The sequence below is a fragment of the Garra rufa genome, chromosome 21 (assembly GCF_049309525.1).
Source record: "Garra rufa chromosome 21, GarRuf1.0, whole genome shotgun sequence".
Lineage (NCBI taxonomy): Eukaryota > Metazoa > Chordata > Actinopteri > Cypriniformes > Cyprinidae > Garra > Garra rufa.
In genome coordinates, this window is record NC_133381.1 from 38780311 (window position 1) to 38798049 (window position 17739).

The 17739-nt window shown below is 36.1% G+C and overlaps 1 protein-coding gene across 1 annotated transcript in view; it reads right to left on the reverse strand.

Annotated features, from left to right (window-relative positions):
• Positions 1-13501, reverse strand: part of nhsl1a (NHS-like 1a) — a 54357-nt gene extending 40856 nt beyond the window's left edge. Inside the window, exon 1 of the mRNA XM_073826795.1 lies at positions 13338-13501. Within this exon, the coding sequence (XP_073682896.1) occupies positions 13338-13353 (16 nt within the window). The 5' untranslated portion in view covers positions 13354-13501. The remainder of the gene's footprint in view (positions 1-13337) is intronic.
• Between the last annotated feature and the right edge of the window lie 4238 nt (positions 13502-17739).

A 17739-nucleotide genomic window follows, 5' to 3' on the forward strand; every position in this document is an offset into this window, starting at 1 on the left:
CAGCACAATGAGAAATACGATCCCCTATAGCACATCAGCAGAGGCTCCTGAGCCCATATTGGGATTTGGGATGGTATTTTTACAACCTGGCATAAAGAAACTCTCCTCTGTTGTCATCTTGTTGAGTACTGAAAATGTTTGTTCTACAAAATTGCTGTACGTATTGCATAAATTTAGAGTTTTGACAATTTGGACAGTTTTTATGTGCCATATCGAGTTGTAGATATGTGTGCAGACATGAGAGACAACCATGTTTGGATTTATTCCCAGACATCCCAGACTGATCCACATTTTGATCTCGGATGTTTTGCATCTGAGGCCATTTTATAAAAAATTATACATACTTTTCAATTAGACTTCAAAAAAGCTAATTCATCAAAGAGTCCTGAAAAAATGTATTAGGCTCTCCACAAAAACATTAAGCAGATGTTTTCAACAGTTATAATAATTGTTTCTTAAGCACCAAATCAGCATATTAGAATGATTTCTGAAGGATCATGTGACACTGAAGACTGGAGTAATGATGCTGAAAATTTAGCTTTGCCGTCACAGTAATAATCAACATTTAAAATTGTAATAATATTTCACAATATATGTGACCCTGGACCACAAAACCAGTCTTAAGTCGCTGGGGTATATTTGTAGCAATAGCCAAAAATACATAGTATGGGTCAAAATTATTGATTTTTCTTTTATGCCAAAAATCATTATGAAATTAAGTAAAGATCATGTTCCATTAAGATTTTTTTGTAAAATTCCTACTGTAAACCTATCAAAATGTAATTTTTTATTAGTAATATGCATTGTTAAGAACTTAATTTGGACAACTTTAAAGGTGATTTTCTCAGTATTTTGATTTTTTTGCACCCTCAGATTCCAGATTTTCAAATAGATGTATCTCAGCCAAATATTGTCCTATCCTAACAAACCATACATCAATAGAAAGCTTATTTATTGAGCTTTCATATGTTGTATACATCTCAGTTTTGTAAAATTTTACCTTATGACTGGTTTTGTGGTCCAGGGTCACATTTATGTTTTATTGTATTTTTAATCAAATAAATGCAGTTTTGGTTAGCATTAGATCCCAGTCCTCTTAGATTCCTTCAGAAAATCTAACATTCAAACTGAAAATAAATAATGAAACTGAATTGTAGCAGAATTTGCAGTGTATAAGAATAGTGCCATCTTGTGGCACTACACTGTATCTCTCTGTAGACTTTTCATTCCAACTAACATTGGAGAGGGAAAGGGAGGGTCTCTTGGGAACTCGATGATGACAAAAACATTATAACACTAGGAAGTGCAGGTCAGTGCCCCATTGTAGTGACATTCATAGAGAAAGAGGTGTGCGTGTTTGTGAGTACAAGATGTGTGTGTGCTTCCCTGAGCAGCTGTTTGTAGCACAAAGCCTATTTGAAAGTAATTACATTAATTAGACCGCATTAGAAGTGTTTACCACACCGTATGGACTGTAGGCCACCTCACTATGTGCTACTCTCTAACACGTCTGAAGAGAAGCTGAATCCAAAAAAGCATTTTAAAACAAAGGACTGCCTCAAACACAGTTACAAACCATTGTCATGTTATATTTGTGACCCTGGACCATAACACCAGTCATATGGGTCAGTTTTTTGAAACTGAGATTTATACATCGTCTTTGTAAGGATAGGAAAATATTTTGTTGAGATACAACTATTTAAAAATGTAGAATCTGAGGGTGCAAAAAATCTAAATATTGAGAATATCTTCTTTAAAGACGTTCTTAGCAATGCATACTGATATTCAAAAATTAAAGGAAATAAAATATCTTCATGGAACATGATCTTTATTTAATATCCTAATGATTTTTGGCATAAAAGAAAAATGTATAATTTTGACTCATTCAATGTATTTTTGCTATTGCTAAATATACCCGTGCTACTTAGGACTGGTTTTATGGTCCAGGTTTTTTTTTTTTTTTTTTTTGCTTTACTGAAAGTAGCACTTGAGCATTGTGAATGCCACAAGTTTGTGTATGATTTGAGAATTATCCAACAAATGAATTTTGATGGGAGTGGACTGTAGGTCACATACGGTTATTCAAAGACATCTGTCTGCATATCTGATGCAAGTAAAGGGAGCAGCTTGCCTGCTGGATGGGATGAGATTTTAACACACCCCTAAGAAATCAGCTATGTTGTCTGCCAAGAACTTGAGGCTTAGTCAACATTACACACTCTTCTTCATCTTTCAGTGTAAGGCCCAAATTAAAACTCTAAACAAGACTGTGCTAAGACTGTGACTGCATATGAAAAAGGATTAATATTACATGCAATATGTACACATGTTTAGTTCTGGATTAGTCTTAAAAGTAACTTCAGATGCAGTGGGTTTAATCTGGGGAAATTGGCCCACTGGCTTCTGGAAAATCAGATTTGTTTATGACAGCATAGGACTGCAGAAGTACAGTTTGTAAATTACATTTTTACAGTTACTGTAAATATAAATGTAAAAATTACAAAAGCACATGATAAAATACTAAAACTTAAACTAAAATTCATCCTTTTGAGTGAAATCGCATTGACTTTTTAAAAAAGTCTGCTTTTTAAAAGTGATAGTTCACAAAAAAATGAAAATTATGTCACTGATTACTAACCCTCATTTCGCTCCAAACCTGTAAGACGTTGTTCATCTTCAGAACAAAGATATTTTTGATGAAATCCAAGAGCTGAGCCTACATAGACAGCAATGCAACTACAATATTCAAGGCCAAGAAAGGCAGTAAAGACATTGTTAAAATAGTCCATGTGACATCAGTGGTTCAACCCTAATTTTGTAAAGCTATGAGAATTTTTTTGTGTACAAAGAAAACAAAAATAACAGAAAGGTCTAGGATTTCATCAAAAAATATCTATGAACGAAGGTCTTACAGGTTTGGATCGACACAAGAGTGAGTAATAAATGACAGAATTTTCATTTTTGGGCGAACTATCCCTTTAATTGTTTTTAGTAATCGTCTGGAAAACAGGGGTCTGTATGTTATTCAACATATTTTCTTTTGTATTCCACAGAAGAAAGAAAGCCATACAGGTTTAGAGTGACATTAGAGTAAGTAAATAATGACAAATTTGCAGTTCACTGTGAAATATCCTTTAAAGACAACTAAAACCTTCTTTGAACAATTCTGTATTCTCTTATATGGAGCAGCTTATGTAGAAATCTCTCTTTAGTTCAGCAACACTTGCTGCTATTGTGTATCTCAGCACTAGACTTGTCAAGGCCTGCCTTGTTCTAGACTTCAAACACCATCCTTCAAACTGGGCAACACATTAAGCTACACTTTAATCAGTGCTCTTCAACTTTTCGTTACCAAAAACTTGTCAAAACCCATCAAAGGTCTAGCTCTGAAGTTTTAACACCTGCTAATACCATCGGCCGTTCTTTGTTATGCCAACAGAAATGATATATCTATATCTGTATCTGTATCTTTGAGCACCACCAGCTTTTGCTAGATTTACAGTAAACTGCTACCTTTCCAGTCGTGGCAGGAAGGACTGAAGGTGTAGTTGGGTTGACCCTGCAGCGGGACGCCCTTTCGAGCTGGTGGTCCCGCCCAGGGTTTGGGAGCCCATAGTGCATCCTGCTGCTGGTGAATTTTGGAGGTGAGGAGTCTGCGGCGAAGGCTGCCCTCCGTTTTAGGCTGGAGGTGTATTTTGCGAGTATAAAGAGGGAGAAGTTCATCTTCGTCCTCATAGTAGGTCCTATTCCAGCATTTCCCAGCCGGTTCGGTAGAGAGGCAGTCTACGTATGCAATCATCCTGTGCTTGACAGAAGTATCTCAGCGTCAGTCCAGTTTAGGATGTTTGACAACAGGTTTCCACATCCACCTTTTCAAGACAACTAGGTGTCCAAAGAAACCTCCACAAACATTAGGTCTCCACAAGTCACTAATCATGCCAGAGTTGTACAATATTCCGCAAGAGCAAATCTGTGTTCTCCATAGACAAAAAGCTCAAACAAGAATAAGTGAAAACACGTCTAGTATTTTGTTGTCCTCTCACTAACTACCTGAAGCTTTAGACTGAGGGAATAGGCAAGTTAGCTTGCTTGTCTAATCTGTAAAACAGGATTATCCCTTCACATCCAAGTGCTGCTGAAGGCAGGCTTTGCACCACAGATGGTCACCTGGGTAAAGGTGAATAATAATGCTGAACTGATGATGGTACACTTGAATTTTTTTCCCTAAATGCTTAAAGGTGACCTATTATGCCCCTTTTTACAAGATGTAATATAACTCTCAGGTGCCCCAAGAATGTGTCCATGAAATTTCAACTCAAAATACCCCACATATCATTTATTATATCATTTTGAAAATGCCTATTTTAAATGGAAGCAGCAACATGCTGTTTTTGTGCATGGCTCTTTAAATGCAAATGAGCTGCTGCCCCCCCCCCCCCTTTTCCATAATAGGGCTGTGCCTTTACCACTCTTACCTCAGATACTCTGCAAAAAACATCTGTTTGGTTTTGATTATCATGTCCATTGTGCAGCTATCACACAACATGTGAGTACTAAATTAAGTTCTCTTTCATGTGTTATTGCGCTTAAACTGTCAAATACACACAAGTTTATGTTAAAAACACACAGTAGTTACAGCCAACGACAGAACAGTTAGCATGGTTTGCTTGAACTTTTGCCATAACGCGTTAGAACTAGTACACTTGTCGCTTGCAAAAACAAAATTGCAGCAGTGTGGGTGGAAACATGCAGATTAAGGGGAGATAATATTATAATAAGATCCCCTTTCTACATCACGGGGGAGCAAAATCTAAGTGGCTCGTTTTCTCACATGCGTTGTCTTTTTTCATGTTTTCTAGGTTGGTAGATGCACCAGGGACCTAATTATGGCACTTAAACATGGAAAAAGTCAGATTTTTATGATCTGTCTTTAAAAAAAGTAGAAATACCATGGTTGAGCACTATGGTACTATTCTGAACGCATAGTGAAGATTGACACGGAAGAGAGTTGTTGAATAAAGTCGTTATTTTTGTGTTCTTTGCACACAAAAACTATTCTAGTAGCTTCATAACGTTACGGTTGAACCACTTAATCATATGGACTATTTTAACAATGTCCTTTCTACCTTTTTGGGCTTTGAACATGGTTTATGGAGGGACAGAAAGCTCTCGAATTTCATCAAAAAATATCTAAATTTGTGTTTGGAAAATGAGCAAAGGTCTTAAGAGGTTTGGAACGATATGAAGGCGAGTACTTAATTTTTTTTAGGTGAATTATCCCTTTAAAGCAAAAAAGTGTCTTCGATCAGTCTTCCATATCTTCCTAAAACCACCTTGAGTCACTGGCACAGCTGTTTGTGGCCATAGGTTGAGCAGAAAACATGAGAATTAGAGAAGCAGAGAGGGAGAGAAATACGATATGACCAACAGATAGTAGGACAGAAAGCGCATTGTACTCAGTTATCTCCAGCAAGTCCAGATAATGTGTTGAGCCCCAGGATGGGTGACATAAATCTGGGGCTGGAAAGAGATCCCTCACCCGAATAGATCAACAACACGCTCCTAAATTGTATTTCAGCACTTTATGTTTGCACAGACAAGTTGGATATAATATAATCGTCCATTTCATCGTGATCAGAACTGATTAAGCTCCATCCGGGGTCTAATCCAAACCCTTGAGCTCAATTCTTTGGATGACCGCCAAAGGCAGGAACTGGACCAGATGAGAATTCCAGCAACCAGAAGCTGTCCTGCCAAGAGCTTAAACTTACATACAACCACCCTGGCCTAAAGAGGGCTTTTCACAGAAATACTATCACGTCCACATAAATCTACTGTAGGCTTATCGTTTAACATGCCTGGCAGCAAATATTGAACGTATGTCCGTTCTGTGCCCCGTGTTAACCTGAATTAATAACATGCACATTTGATGAAGTTTGCGTAGTGACGTGGCCACTTTGAGGGTTTATCGTGGAGCAGAAATTTTAGTTTTCTAAGTCTCTTTCCCAGAAACATCTTTTGTCGCAAGCAGTGAAGTATGTGTTTGTGTGGTCATTGCTCACTGGTCTGCAAAAGCATCTGGATCCACTTAATTGAACAAAAAGTAATGCATTTGTGAAGATGCAGTGCATACTAGGGTTTCACAAATCTAACACTTTTTGTGATAGAAGAAATACGAAACGGCTTGTTTATTCATTTTTTAAGTTCATTATGAATACGAGCGAGAATGAGAAATTAGAAACCTAATAGAATCCCACTTTCTTCCAGATTCGATTTCCTCCTACAGAAGAAAGTAAACTTTGATTAGTTCCTCCAACAAATCATGCAAACCAGTGGCTCTGAAAAGAGATTGTTCGCCCCCACTAGGTGCAAGTCTGCACCGTCCGAGTCCCTGCTTGCTTGGGCGCACAAACTACAAGGTCAGAGGGTTTCAACAAAGGTTGCTATGGAGTTCTTGTAATTTGGCCAGAAGCACCTGCTGGAGCAGACAGTATGCTCAACTCTGCATGCACAGCTCTATTGTTGTGTCCATTTGGATAATTTCTATCCTTTGTCGTTCTTGACTCAGTGGACGTGACCTTGATCAGACGGAGCTGTTGTGTGGGAAGTTGCCTGTCATTTAATATCCTGTACTATATGTGAGCCTGCTTTACATACTGTATGGTAGTGTCTAAAAATCTTTGACCAAATTGAAGATTTATTTTTTTTATTTTTTAGGAGACATCAGATGCAAAATTCACTTTTGCATGGTGTTTGCATATACAGTCAAGCCAGAAATTATTCATACCCCTGGCAAATTCTGGCTTAAAGTTACTTTTATTCAACCAGCAAGTTTTTTTGACCTGAAATGACACAGGCTTGTCCCAAAAGATAATAAGACAATGTACAAGAGGCATTATTGTGGAAAAAAATATTTCTCAGCTTTTATTTACATTTGAACAAAAAGTGTCCAAAATTATTCATACCCTTTGCAAACTGTCACGGTCTATGGGAAAATCCAAAGTTCTATACCATTCCAAATAGTCCAAGTTGTTCTAATGCTGCCTTCATGTGATATGGGAAAGATGATGCTTTCCACTTGTGAAGTGGAAATTACCAGTGTGTCGTGTTCAGGTGCTTTTGTTGTCGTAGTGAAGAGAAACATGGCGGAATCGGAATTTGTCCTCACATGCTTTTTGGGTAAAAGTTTTAAAACGGTTATAAACTCCCTAATGCATCTGCTACAGGAAGAAGAGGATGCATCAACACGCAAACGATAAAATGATAGGCTGTATATCTTATTGATCATGAATAGTATAGTTTTTTTAAAGACAATACTAACTAATGGTTCTGTTTTAGCTAGCCTATATAAGTTTTTATATAAGCCTATATAAGTATATATATTTTATATAGCCTATATAAGTTTTTTAACTTTTAACATCATGCAATGTTTACCATTCAGTATAGTTTCGTAGCTGTCCGCCATGTTGAAAGGTCAAAGTTTATCCCATCTCGGCAACTCGGGTATCATAAAAAATTTCGAGCTTTCCAGTGGAAATTACAACGTGAGTGGGTGTTCATGTGCAATTTCGATGTCGGATTTTGGTATTTACCATAATTACGATAGCACATGAAGGCAGCATAAAGCATCCTAATTACCCTGATTCATTGGGAACAGCTGTTTTAATCAACTCAACAGGTGAAAAACAGAATCCCTAATCTCAAATCAGGTTTTACACAAACTTGTATAAAGGGGTTCCTGAGGAAGACCGGCTTTGTGCTGTCTGTGCTTTGAGTTTGGTTGAGGATGAATTTCATTTTATGTTTTACTGTCCTTTGTATAATGATTTGAGAAATGTTTTGTTTGAAAAGATTCAATGTAAGAATCCTGATTTATTTTGGTTGTCTGAAGGGGATATGTTGGGCTGGTTGTTTGATAATGAGTGGTTTAGTGTCGCAACATTTGTGGAGAAAGCTTGGACTTTAAGGCAAAGAACGCTCTATCCCAAGATGTAATGATATTGTTTATAATGGTATATGGTCATCTTCTTATTTGAAATGTCAGTGTCTTATAAGCCCATGTGGGCTGGGCACAAATTCTGTGTATGACACTTAAATAAAATGAAATGAATGAATGAATGAATGTGGAGTTCATTTTAGCTTAAAAGCTTCAGTCATTACAGCAAAAGGAGGACGTGCACAAATGTACATATTTCAGATACCACTTCACTTGTATATATATATATAGCCATCTAGTATATACATCCATGTGCAATATGGATTACTGGAATGTCAACTTAAAGCCGTTAATGACATTCCCTCAGTGTCCCAGTATTAAGACCACCAGTGTTCCCAGATAGACTGCAATATACATAGATTATTGTTAGTAAATTTGACAATTGTGAAATACTTGATGTGAACTTTAAATGTTGCAACTACTATACAGTAGTGCTAATGCAGCACATATTTCTTTTAACCAATAAATAACTTTTGCAGATGTTCTGTATCGCACTCCTACGAAGAAGCATTTTGGAGGAGGAGACCATTTTTTCAGCTTTAGGGGGTGCACTACATTTCCAAATCCTCCCATCTGTCAATCTCTCAATGTTTTGTTCTCAATGTTTTCCTCATTCTTTCCACAGTGTCTCAAAAGAATGCAATAACATCTTGAGACCTTGATTCAACAATAAAATCATTTACTCCCTCGAACGCTTCCATCTTCTTCTCATTTCTGAAATGAAGTACGGCCTTTCTTTGCTCATTATCTCAACCCTGAAAATATGTGCAGGCCAAACTCGAAGGTCTCCACCAATGTTCCAGGGATCAGACTCAGAATTCCACTAATGTGGAAGGGAGGGTCGGCTTCGCATACGCCTAGCGACTGAGACCCTCATGTGGGGCTGACATATCTGGAATGGCCATCATTCTTCAGGCTCCAAGCCAACCCTGGCTAATGTCCACGATTCATTACTGTCACAGGAACTGTGAATGCCTCGTGTGAAATGGGAAAAAGTGCATAATGAGACATTCGTGCTTGCATGAGATTCAAATCCAGGTGTTTTGACAATTAGGCTCTGAGATTTGGAAAAATGATCATCCTGACAGCTGAGATGCTCATAAGACTTCATCTTCTGCATCTTCTGTCCAAAGCAAGCAAGAACAAGGCAAAATCCTCCTACTTGAACAGATATGATGGGATGATTGGTCCTTTGGGTTGGATCGCAAAAAGAGCGAGACAATAATTGGATTACGTCCAATCAGCTGCTCTGGCTCTTCTGGAAAACAGCTCAAATGGAGAGAGAGGAGGCGGGTACCTTTATCTAGGTCAAGGAAGCTTCATTTATTTAAAAAAATCTTACACAGAAGAGCACTCTCAGGCTTTTAAAGTGAATTACACTCCATGAAATACCAGTCCCTGCCTCCCACGAGAGTCGTCTCCACTTTTCATTTAAGTCACAGAAGGACGCTGATTTGATTCAAGACCCGAGGAGCAGCTGACTAACAGAATGCTCTTTTAGCCGCTCATTAGGGAGCCGCTAAACTGTCTCTCCATCATGTGACACTTTTAGAGAAGCTTGTGGGCTGTGGGTCGCCATATGCATTCGCACCCGGTGATTACACCTCTGACAACAGGAGTCAGTCTATAAAGCAACTTCACTTTATGAGAGCAGACGCACTTACTTGGATGCTGTTGTGCAGTGTGTTGGTGTACAATTAACTCAAAAAGGAAAATCCACAAGGGTTTTTGAGGGAAGAGGAGGAGCGCTGCTGGTGTTGATATGAGTGATATGCACTTGTTTTGGAGTTTGACTTTAAAACATGAGCCTGTCTCAACCTGCACAGAGCCCTCAGCTACAGACTGACTGCAGCCACGTTTGTGGTGCTGCTGCAAAGGGCTGGTTTTTGTAAACAATGCTGTTCACAGAACAATGAAGAATGCTTTAGGCCAGACTGCATGCAGTTTAGTGGATCTGATCCGTTACATATCTATTTCAGACTAGTAGCTGAAGAAAATACTGAAAGAAAACACACCATTTAACTAAACGAGTCAGCATAAATAACTGTTTTAATAAAGGGCTAGTTGTCACACCCTTTTCTCAAGTCCACAGGTAATTTAGAGGAGAAGTCCACTTTCAGAAAATGTACAGATTATTTACTCACCCCCTTGTCATCCAAGATGTTCATGTCTTTCTTCAGTCGTAAAGAAGTTTTTTGAAGCAAACAAATGTAGGATTTTTCTCCATATAGTGGACTTCTATGGTGGCAGCGAGTTTGAATTTTTAATATGCAGTTTAAAAAAGCTTCAAAGTGCTCTAAATGATCCCAGCTGAGGAAAAACAGTCCTATCTAGCGAAAGATCAGTTATTTTTGAAAAAATATTACTATTTATATACTTTTTAACTTCAAATGCTTGTCTAGCTTTGCGTGAACTCCATTCCGGGGCAATACAGGGTTAGGGTATGTCGAAAAACTCGAAGTTGGAGGAGAAAATGAGATGGGAGTTTTTCGACATACCCTAACTGTCTTGAACCAAATTACATCGTTCACACAGAGCTAGACAAGATGAGCATTTGTGGTTAAAAAGTATATAAATTATAAATTTAGAATAAATTTTTATCACTAGATAAGACCCTTCTTCCTCGGCTGGGATCATTTAGAGCCCTTAGAAGCTGCATTTAAACTGCATTTTGGAAGTTCAAACTCGCGGGCACCATAGAAGTCCACTACATGGAGAAAATCCCTGAAAATTTTCCTCAAAAAACATAAGAAGAAAGAACTTCTTGTATGACGAGGGGGTGAGTAAATTATCTCTAAATTTTTGTTCTGGAAGTGAACTTCTCCTTTAAAGGGGACATTTAATGAAAACTTTCTCCATGTTTAAATGCTATAATCGGGTCTCCGGTGCATCTACCAACTCAGATAATATGAAAAAGAACAACCAAGTAAATGTTTTTTTTTTTCGCAAGCCTTTCTCTGCAAGCTTGTAAAAAAACGAGCCGCTGAGATCTCGCTCCCCCGTGATGTAGACAAGGGATCTTATTATGATATTACCGTCCCTTAATCTGCACGTTTCCACCCACATTGCCACTACCAGTTCTAACTGCATGGCAAAAGTTTGAGCAAAGTCGTTGGTTGCACAAACGAGTACAGAACACTATTTAGAGTCCCAGCCCCAGAGGAGACAAGAGAGCAGTGGGTTTATTAATTTATTTACTATATATTACGCTGCTGCCACACAGATCTTATATAAACATGCGATTTCTTTCCCCGCTCTTTACCTTCACAGATATAACCTACTGTTTTTGTAACTCATGTGTGTTTTAAACATAAACTTGTGTGTATTTGAGTTTAAGCACAATACGACATGAAAGAGAACTTAGTTTAGTACTCACATGTCATGTGACAGCTGCTTTCTGTGCGCTCAGAAAACCATATAGCTGAAGTTTAAACTAGTATGGTTTAAAATGCATGATTTCAGTGCAATAGACATGATAATTAAAATCAAACAGATGTTTTTTTTTGACAGAGTATCTGAGGTATGAGCTGTAAAGGTACAGCCCTATTCTGGAATAGGGGACGGGGAGCAGCAGCTCATTTGCATTTAATAAGCCATGCACGAAAACATGTAGGCATTTTTAAAATGATATAATAAATGATCTTTTAAAAAAACTTTTAAAACACAGTTTCGGGTTCAAACTTAATTTAAAATGTTAATTAAAAAATGCAACAAAAAAATTTAATCTACTGTGCAGTTGGTTTGAAACCAAGGTACTAAATCAGTGTTTTAAAAACATAAAAAAATAAAATAAAATAAAAAATAATAAAAACCTTTGACTTAAACCTTACAGATGGTAAGATGCAACACCTGTGATAACTAGACCCATATGCATAACATAACATATTTTTTTATGTTCCCAGGTTATCAAAACACTAAAGAAAAAGGTCAGAAAAAGTACTTTTGAAAAAGACACAAAATACCAATGTGACTGTTCATCAATGGTGAATAAAAGAGGTGACCGGCGTCAAAAACAAATCAGGTCACCATGCTGGGGAGATTTTTTATGCTTGACATGAAAAAACACTATATTCATATATTTGCAAGGGTTTATTTGTAGCAATAGCCAACAATACATTGTATGGGTCAAAATTATCTATTTTTTCTTTTATGCTAAAAATCATTAGTAAAGTAAAGATCATGTTTCATTAAGATATTTTATGCTTTTCTATCAAATATATATATATATTTTTTTTTTTTTGTCATATGCATTGCTAAGAACTTCATTTGGATAGTTTAAAGGTGATATTTTGATTTGTTTTTTGTTTTTTTGCACCCTCAGATTCCAGATTTTCAAATAGTTGTATCTCAGCCAAATATTGTCCTATCCTAACAAACCATACATCAAAGAAACTTATTTATTCAGCTTTCAGATGATGCATAAATCTTAATTTAAATTTTTATGACTGGTTTTGTAGTCCAGGGTCACATAAAGTGCTTTATACAATACAGATTGTGTCAAAGCAGCTATACAGAATTAAACAGGAAAATAGTGTGTCGTTAATGCAAGAGGACACTCAGTGTCAGAGTGATAATGCATCCCAAAATAAAAAGGTCATGATTTACTCAGATTGTTCCAAACATATATTATTTCTTTCTTTAGATTAATACAAAAGGTGAATTTTTGAAGAAAATCCTGAAGAATATCATCTGTCTTATAATAAAGCATTGGTACTGTTAAAAGCACAATTAAAAGCACTTTTAAGATACGTTTGAAGCTTAAAAGCTTCAATGATTACAATGACAAAGAAAAGTGCAACAAGCACATCCTTCTAAAGTTCTATTTCATATACGGGTTTGGAACGCTGAGGATGAGTGATGACTAATTTCTATGTCAGACTGAACTATCCCTTTAAACCACACACCAAGTATTTAATACACTGTTTAAAAAGCAAATGAGGAGCACAAAACCACAAAGAATGACAAAGCTGCAACACTTGCAGCTCAAACTTGCAACTTGCCATGGAATCACGACAGATCGAAGATAAAAGCTTCCTCCTTCCTTAAAAACAACCCCGCTCTCATCACCTCAAAACTCTGGCACGGTCACCGTAACTTTTCTGACAGATTCCCACTCGTTCCTCCCCGGCAGCCTCCCGACTTCCTAGCAGGAAAACAAAGGAACCGGAGGAGAGAGCAGCGCTTTGAAACTGAGCAGGACGTTTAACTAACAGCTGAGCTCAATCCCCTCCCTTTGTCCTCCATCAGGGAACTGTTACACTCTGTAACTGCAATAACTTATGTACGTCTCCTAGCAGTTCTTTGTCTTTCTTTCGTCCCGTTTTGAAGGTCTGACACTTACCTCTCAGACAGAACATGGTCTCCTGCCTCTTCCACTGTGTGTTGGTATTTGCTTGGAAGTGTGTCAAGAGTTTGGCAGCGCACTGTCCTCACACAGCCCCCGTCCCTCACGAGCACAAACACTCACACAGGTTCATAGACGCTATCTCTAACCCCCTCCTTCGCTTTCACCCACGTATACACACACACACGGTGGCAACCTGCCAGCTCATGCGCCCTGGGAAAGTGTTATCCAAGCCCATAGTCCTGCCGTTCCACAGGAGTGACAGTGCAGGACAAAGGACAGAGAGGTGGAGAGATCGTGTGAGAGAGACTGACTCAGTCAGGGAGACCCCCTCCTTCTCTCTCTCTTTCTCTCTTTCTCTCTCTTCATCTCCATCTGCAGCACTGCAGAGCATTGATTGTTCTTAACTTAGCTGTCAGCAGTTCAGCCGTCGCTGGCTTTTGACACACACCAAGTTAAATATAGCGAAATCCCCTCGACTCAATTGTTTGTTACAGAAATAAAAGGTCATTGTCCTAAGCTGTCATCGACCGCTAATGCTTAGTCTAATAGCCAAAACACACAAAACATGCTTTGTGTGCTGCATTTTGACCATGAGTTAATCTGAGTGCAAATAGACCTGAAACAGATTCATATCTGCAGATGTAACTTCCTTTATGAAATCAAACCTAATTCAAGTACAGCTACTAGAAGGTCACTGCGGTCAGCACTGAAGAAAATGCTTTTCTTACTTAGTTTCCAGCCAAAATATCTAAAAATTTGTAAATCAAGAAGGATTTTTTAGGAAAAAAAAGTCAAAATTAAGTGCATTTTTGCTTGAAATAAGCAAAACAATCTGCCAATAGGGTGACAAAAATTATCTTGTTTTCTGTTTGAAATAAGGTTTTTTTTTTTTTGTTTGCTTACACCATTGGCAGATTATTTTGCTTGTTCTTGCTTGTTTTTCTGAAAACAAGACAATAAGATTTTTAGATATTTTGGCTGGAAACGTGAAAAACAGCTACTAGAAGGTCACTGCAAAAAAATGCTTTTCTTAGATTTTTTTTGTCTAATTTCTAAAATTTCTAAATCAAGAAGGATTTTCTAGAGAAGTAAAAATAGTCTTGTTTACAGCTACTAGAAGGTCACTGCGGTCAGCACTGAAGAAAATGCTTTTCTTACTTAGTTTCCAGCCAAAATATCTAAAAATTTGTAAATCAAGAAGGATTTTTTAGGAAAAAAAAGTCAAAATTAAGTGCATTTTTGCTTGAAATAAGCAAAACAATCTGCCAATAGGGTGACAAAAATTATCTTGTTTTCTGTTTGAAATAAGGTTTTTTTTTTTTTGTTTGCTTACACCATTGGCAGATTATTTTGCTTGTTCTTGCTTGTTTTTCTGAAAACAAGACAATAAGATTTTTAGATATTTTGGCTGGAAACGTGAAAAACAGCTACTAGAAGGTCACTGCAAAAAAATGCTTTTCTTAGATTTTTTTTGTCTAATTTCTAAAATTTCTAAATCAAGAAGGATTTTCTAGAGAAGTAAAAATAGTCTTGTTTACAGCTACTAGAAGGTCACTGCGGTCAGCACTGAAGAAAATGCTTTTCTTACTTAGTTTCCAGCCAAAATATCTAAAAATTTGTAAATCAAGAAGGATTTTTTAGGAAAAAAAAGTCAAAATTAAGTGCATTTTTGCTTGAAATAAGCAAAATAATCTGCCAATGGGGTAGGAAAAATAATATTGTTTTCTGTTTGAAATAAGATTTTTTTTTGCTTACTCCATTGGAAGATTATTTAGCTTGTTCTAAGCAAAAACTCACTTAATTTTGACTTGTTTTTTCTGAAAACAAGAAAATATTTTTTACTTGTCTAGAAAATCTCTTGATTTAAGAATTTTTTGATATTTTGGCTGGAAACAAGAAACAATCTAAGTAAGAAAAGCATGTTTTGCAGTGTTTATGAAATCAAACCTAATACAAGTACAACTACCGGATGGTCACTACAGTCAAAACTGCAAAAAATGCTTTTCTTACTTAGATTTCTTTGTCTTGTTTCCAGCCAAAATATCAAAAAATTCGTAAATCAAGAAGGATTTTTTAGATGAGTAAAAAATCAAAAAGTCAAAATTAAGTGCATTTTTGCTTGAAACAAGCAAAACAATCTGCCAATGGGGTAAAAAAATTATCGTGTTTTCTGTTTGAAATATTTTTTTTTTTTTTTTTTTTGCTTACCCCATTGGCAGATTGTTTTGCTTGTTCTAAGCAAAAACTCACTTAATTTGGACTTGTTTTTTCTGAAAACAATAATTTTTTTTTACTTGTCTAGAAAATCTTTCTTGATTTAAGAATGTTTAGATATTTTGGCTGGAAACAAGACAAAAAATCTAAGTAAGAAAAGCATTTTTTGCAGTGTTTATGAAATCAAACCGAATTGAAGTACAGCTACTAGAAGGTCACTGCGGTCAGCACTGCAAAAAAATGCTTTTCTTACTTAGATTTTTTGTCTTGTTTCCAGCTGAAATATCTAAAAAATCTTAAATCAAGAAGGATTTTCTAGATGAGTAAAAATGGTCTTGTCAAAATTGAGTGCCTTTTTGCTTGAAAAAAGCTAAATAATCTGCCAATGGGGTAAGAAAAATAGTCTTGCTTTCTGTTTGAAATAAGATTTTTTTTGCTTACCCCATTGGCAGATTGTTTTGCTTGTTCTAAGCAAAAACTCACTTAATTTGGACTTGTTTTTTCTAAAAACAAGAAAATTATTTTTGACTTAAGAATCTTTAGATATTTTGGCTGGAAACAAGACAAAAAAATCTAAGTAAGAAAAGCATTTTTTGTAGTGTTTATGAAATAAAACCTTAAGTACAGCTAGTAGAAGGTCACTGCGGTCAACACTGCAGAAAATATCAAGAAGATATTTTGGCTGGAAACAAGAAAAATCTAAGTAAGAAAATCATTTTTTGCAGTGAATTTACCAGTTTTCCCAATGCCAAATCTGTTTTACGTTAACTGAAACACTAGTGTTGACTGTGGAGTGAGAATAAATAGGATGGCTTGACTAATTAAATCAAACTGTTAACCTTGGACTCCTTACAAGGAAATCCCCGTCACAAGGTAAATAAAATCACATTGCTGAGAACTTAGTTGTAAATTCTGCTGGAGTTTTACAAAACCTGTGACAGACTTAAAGGGATAGTTCACCCAAAAATTTAAAATCTGTCATTAATTACTCACCCTCATGTTGTTCCAGATCCGTAAGACCTTTGTTCGTCTTCAGAACACAAATTAAGAATTAAACTATTTTAACGTTGTCCTTACTACCTTTCTGGGCCTTGAACGTCTCAGTTGTGTTGCTGTCTATTCAGGGTCAGAAAGTGCTCAGATTTCCTCAAAAAATACCTTAATTTGTGTTCTGAAGATGAATGAAAGTCTTAGGGGTTTGGAATGACATGTGGGTGAGTAATTAATGACAGAATTTTCTTTTTTTTTTTGGTAAACTATCCCTTTAATAACACGGTTAAATGAGACAACAAAAATTCTTATTATAGTAGGATGAATCTGTCAATCAATCAATAAAAAAAAAAATGTCCAGGTAATCCCAAAATTAAAAGAAAAAGAACTATACTTTGCAAAAGGAAAGTAATTTTCATGACAATTAAGCATATTTTAACCCAATTACCTTAAGGCCACATACAAAAATGTGTAATATTTTTTGTGTTATTTTTTTGTTCTGTTTTATATGTATGTACCAAAAATTATTCAGACAGCAGATATAATTTTTTATATTTATTTTTGAGTGGGTGCAGGACACTATAGTTCTTTTATGTAAGTGAGAACAGCAAAATAAAGTAAACTGTGACATTATATGACATAACTGTGATATTATACTCCAAAATCTTACAAATTTGGGACCAGAAATCTAATTTTATACGCTGACCATGTTTTGTTACATACCTTTCTATCAAAGTTATCTGACATTATCAAGACGAATTTGTTCTGACACAGTTTAACTCTTGAGTTCTTGTCATATCTTATAATCATTTTATAAACTACATCGAATAAACTGTGATAATGTGAGAAATGTTAAAGGTGTCTAAATAAATTTAGTTTGACTGTATACTGTATGTACTTTTATTTGCAGAACTGGATTTTTCTTTTGTATTACAGCAATAATAATAATGATAACGATTATGTATTCTCATCAGTCCTATGACAGGCTTCTTTCTCTTACACCGAAGCGATTTATTTTATTATTTTTTAAAGTTTAGTGTGTTCCTAAAGTTCTCCTATTAATAGACAAATATAATTATTATGGCATGACTTACTTTGAAATATGGCAATCAGCAAAAAGAAAAAAGTTGCATCTATAATCTAGATTTAATCAAAAATACACTATTGCTCAAAATTTTGGTGCCAGAAATAT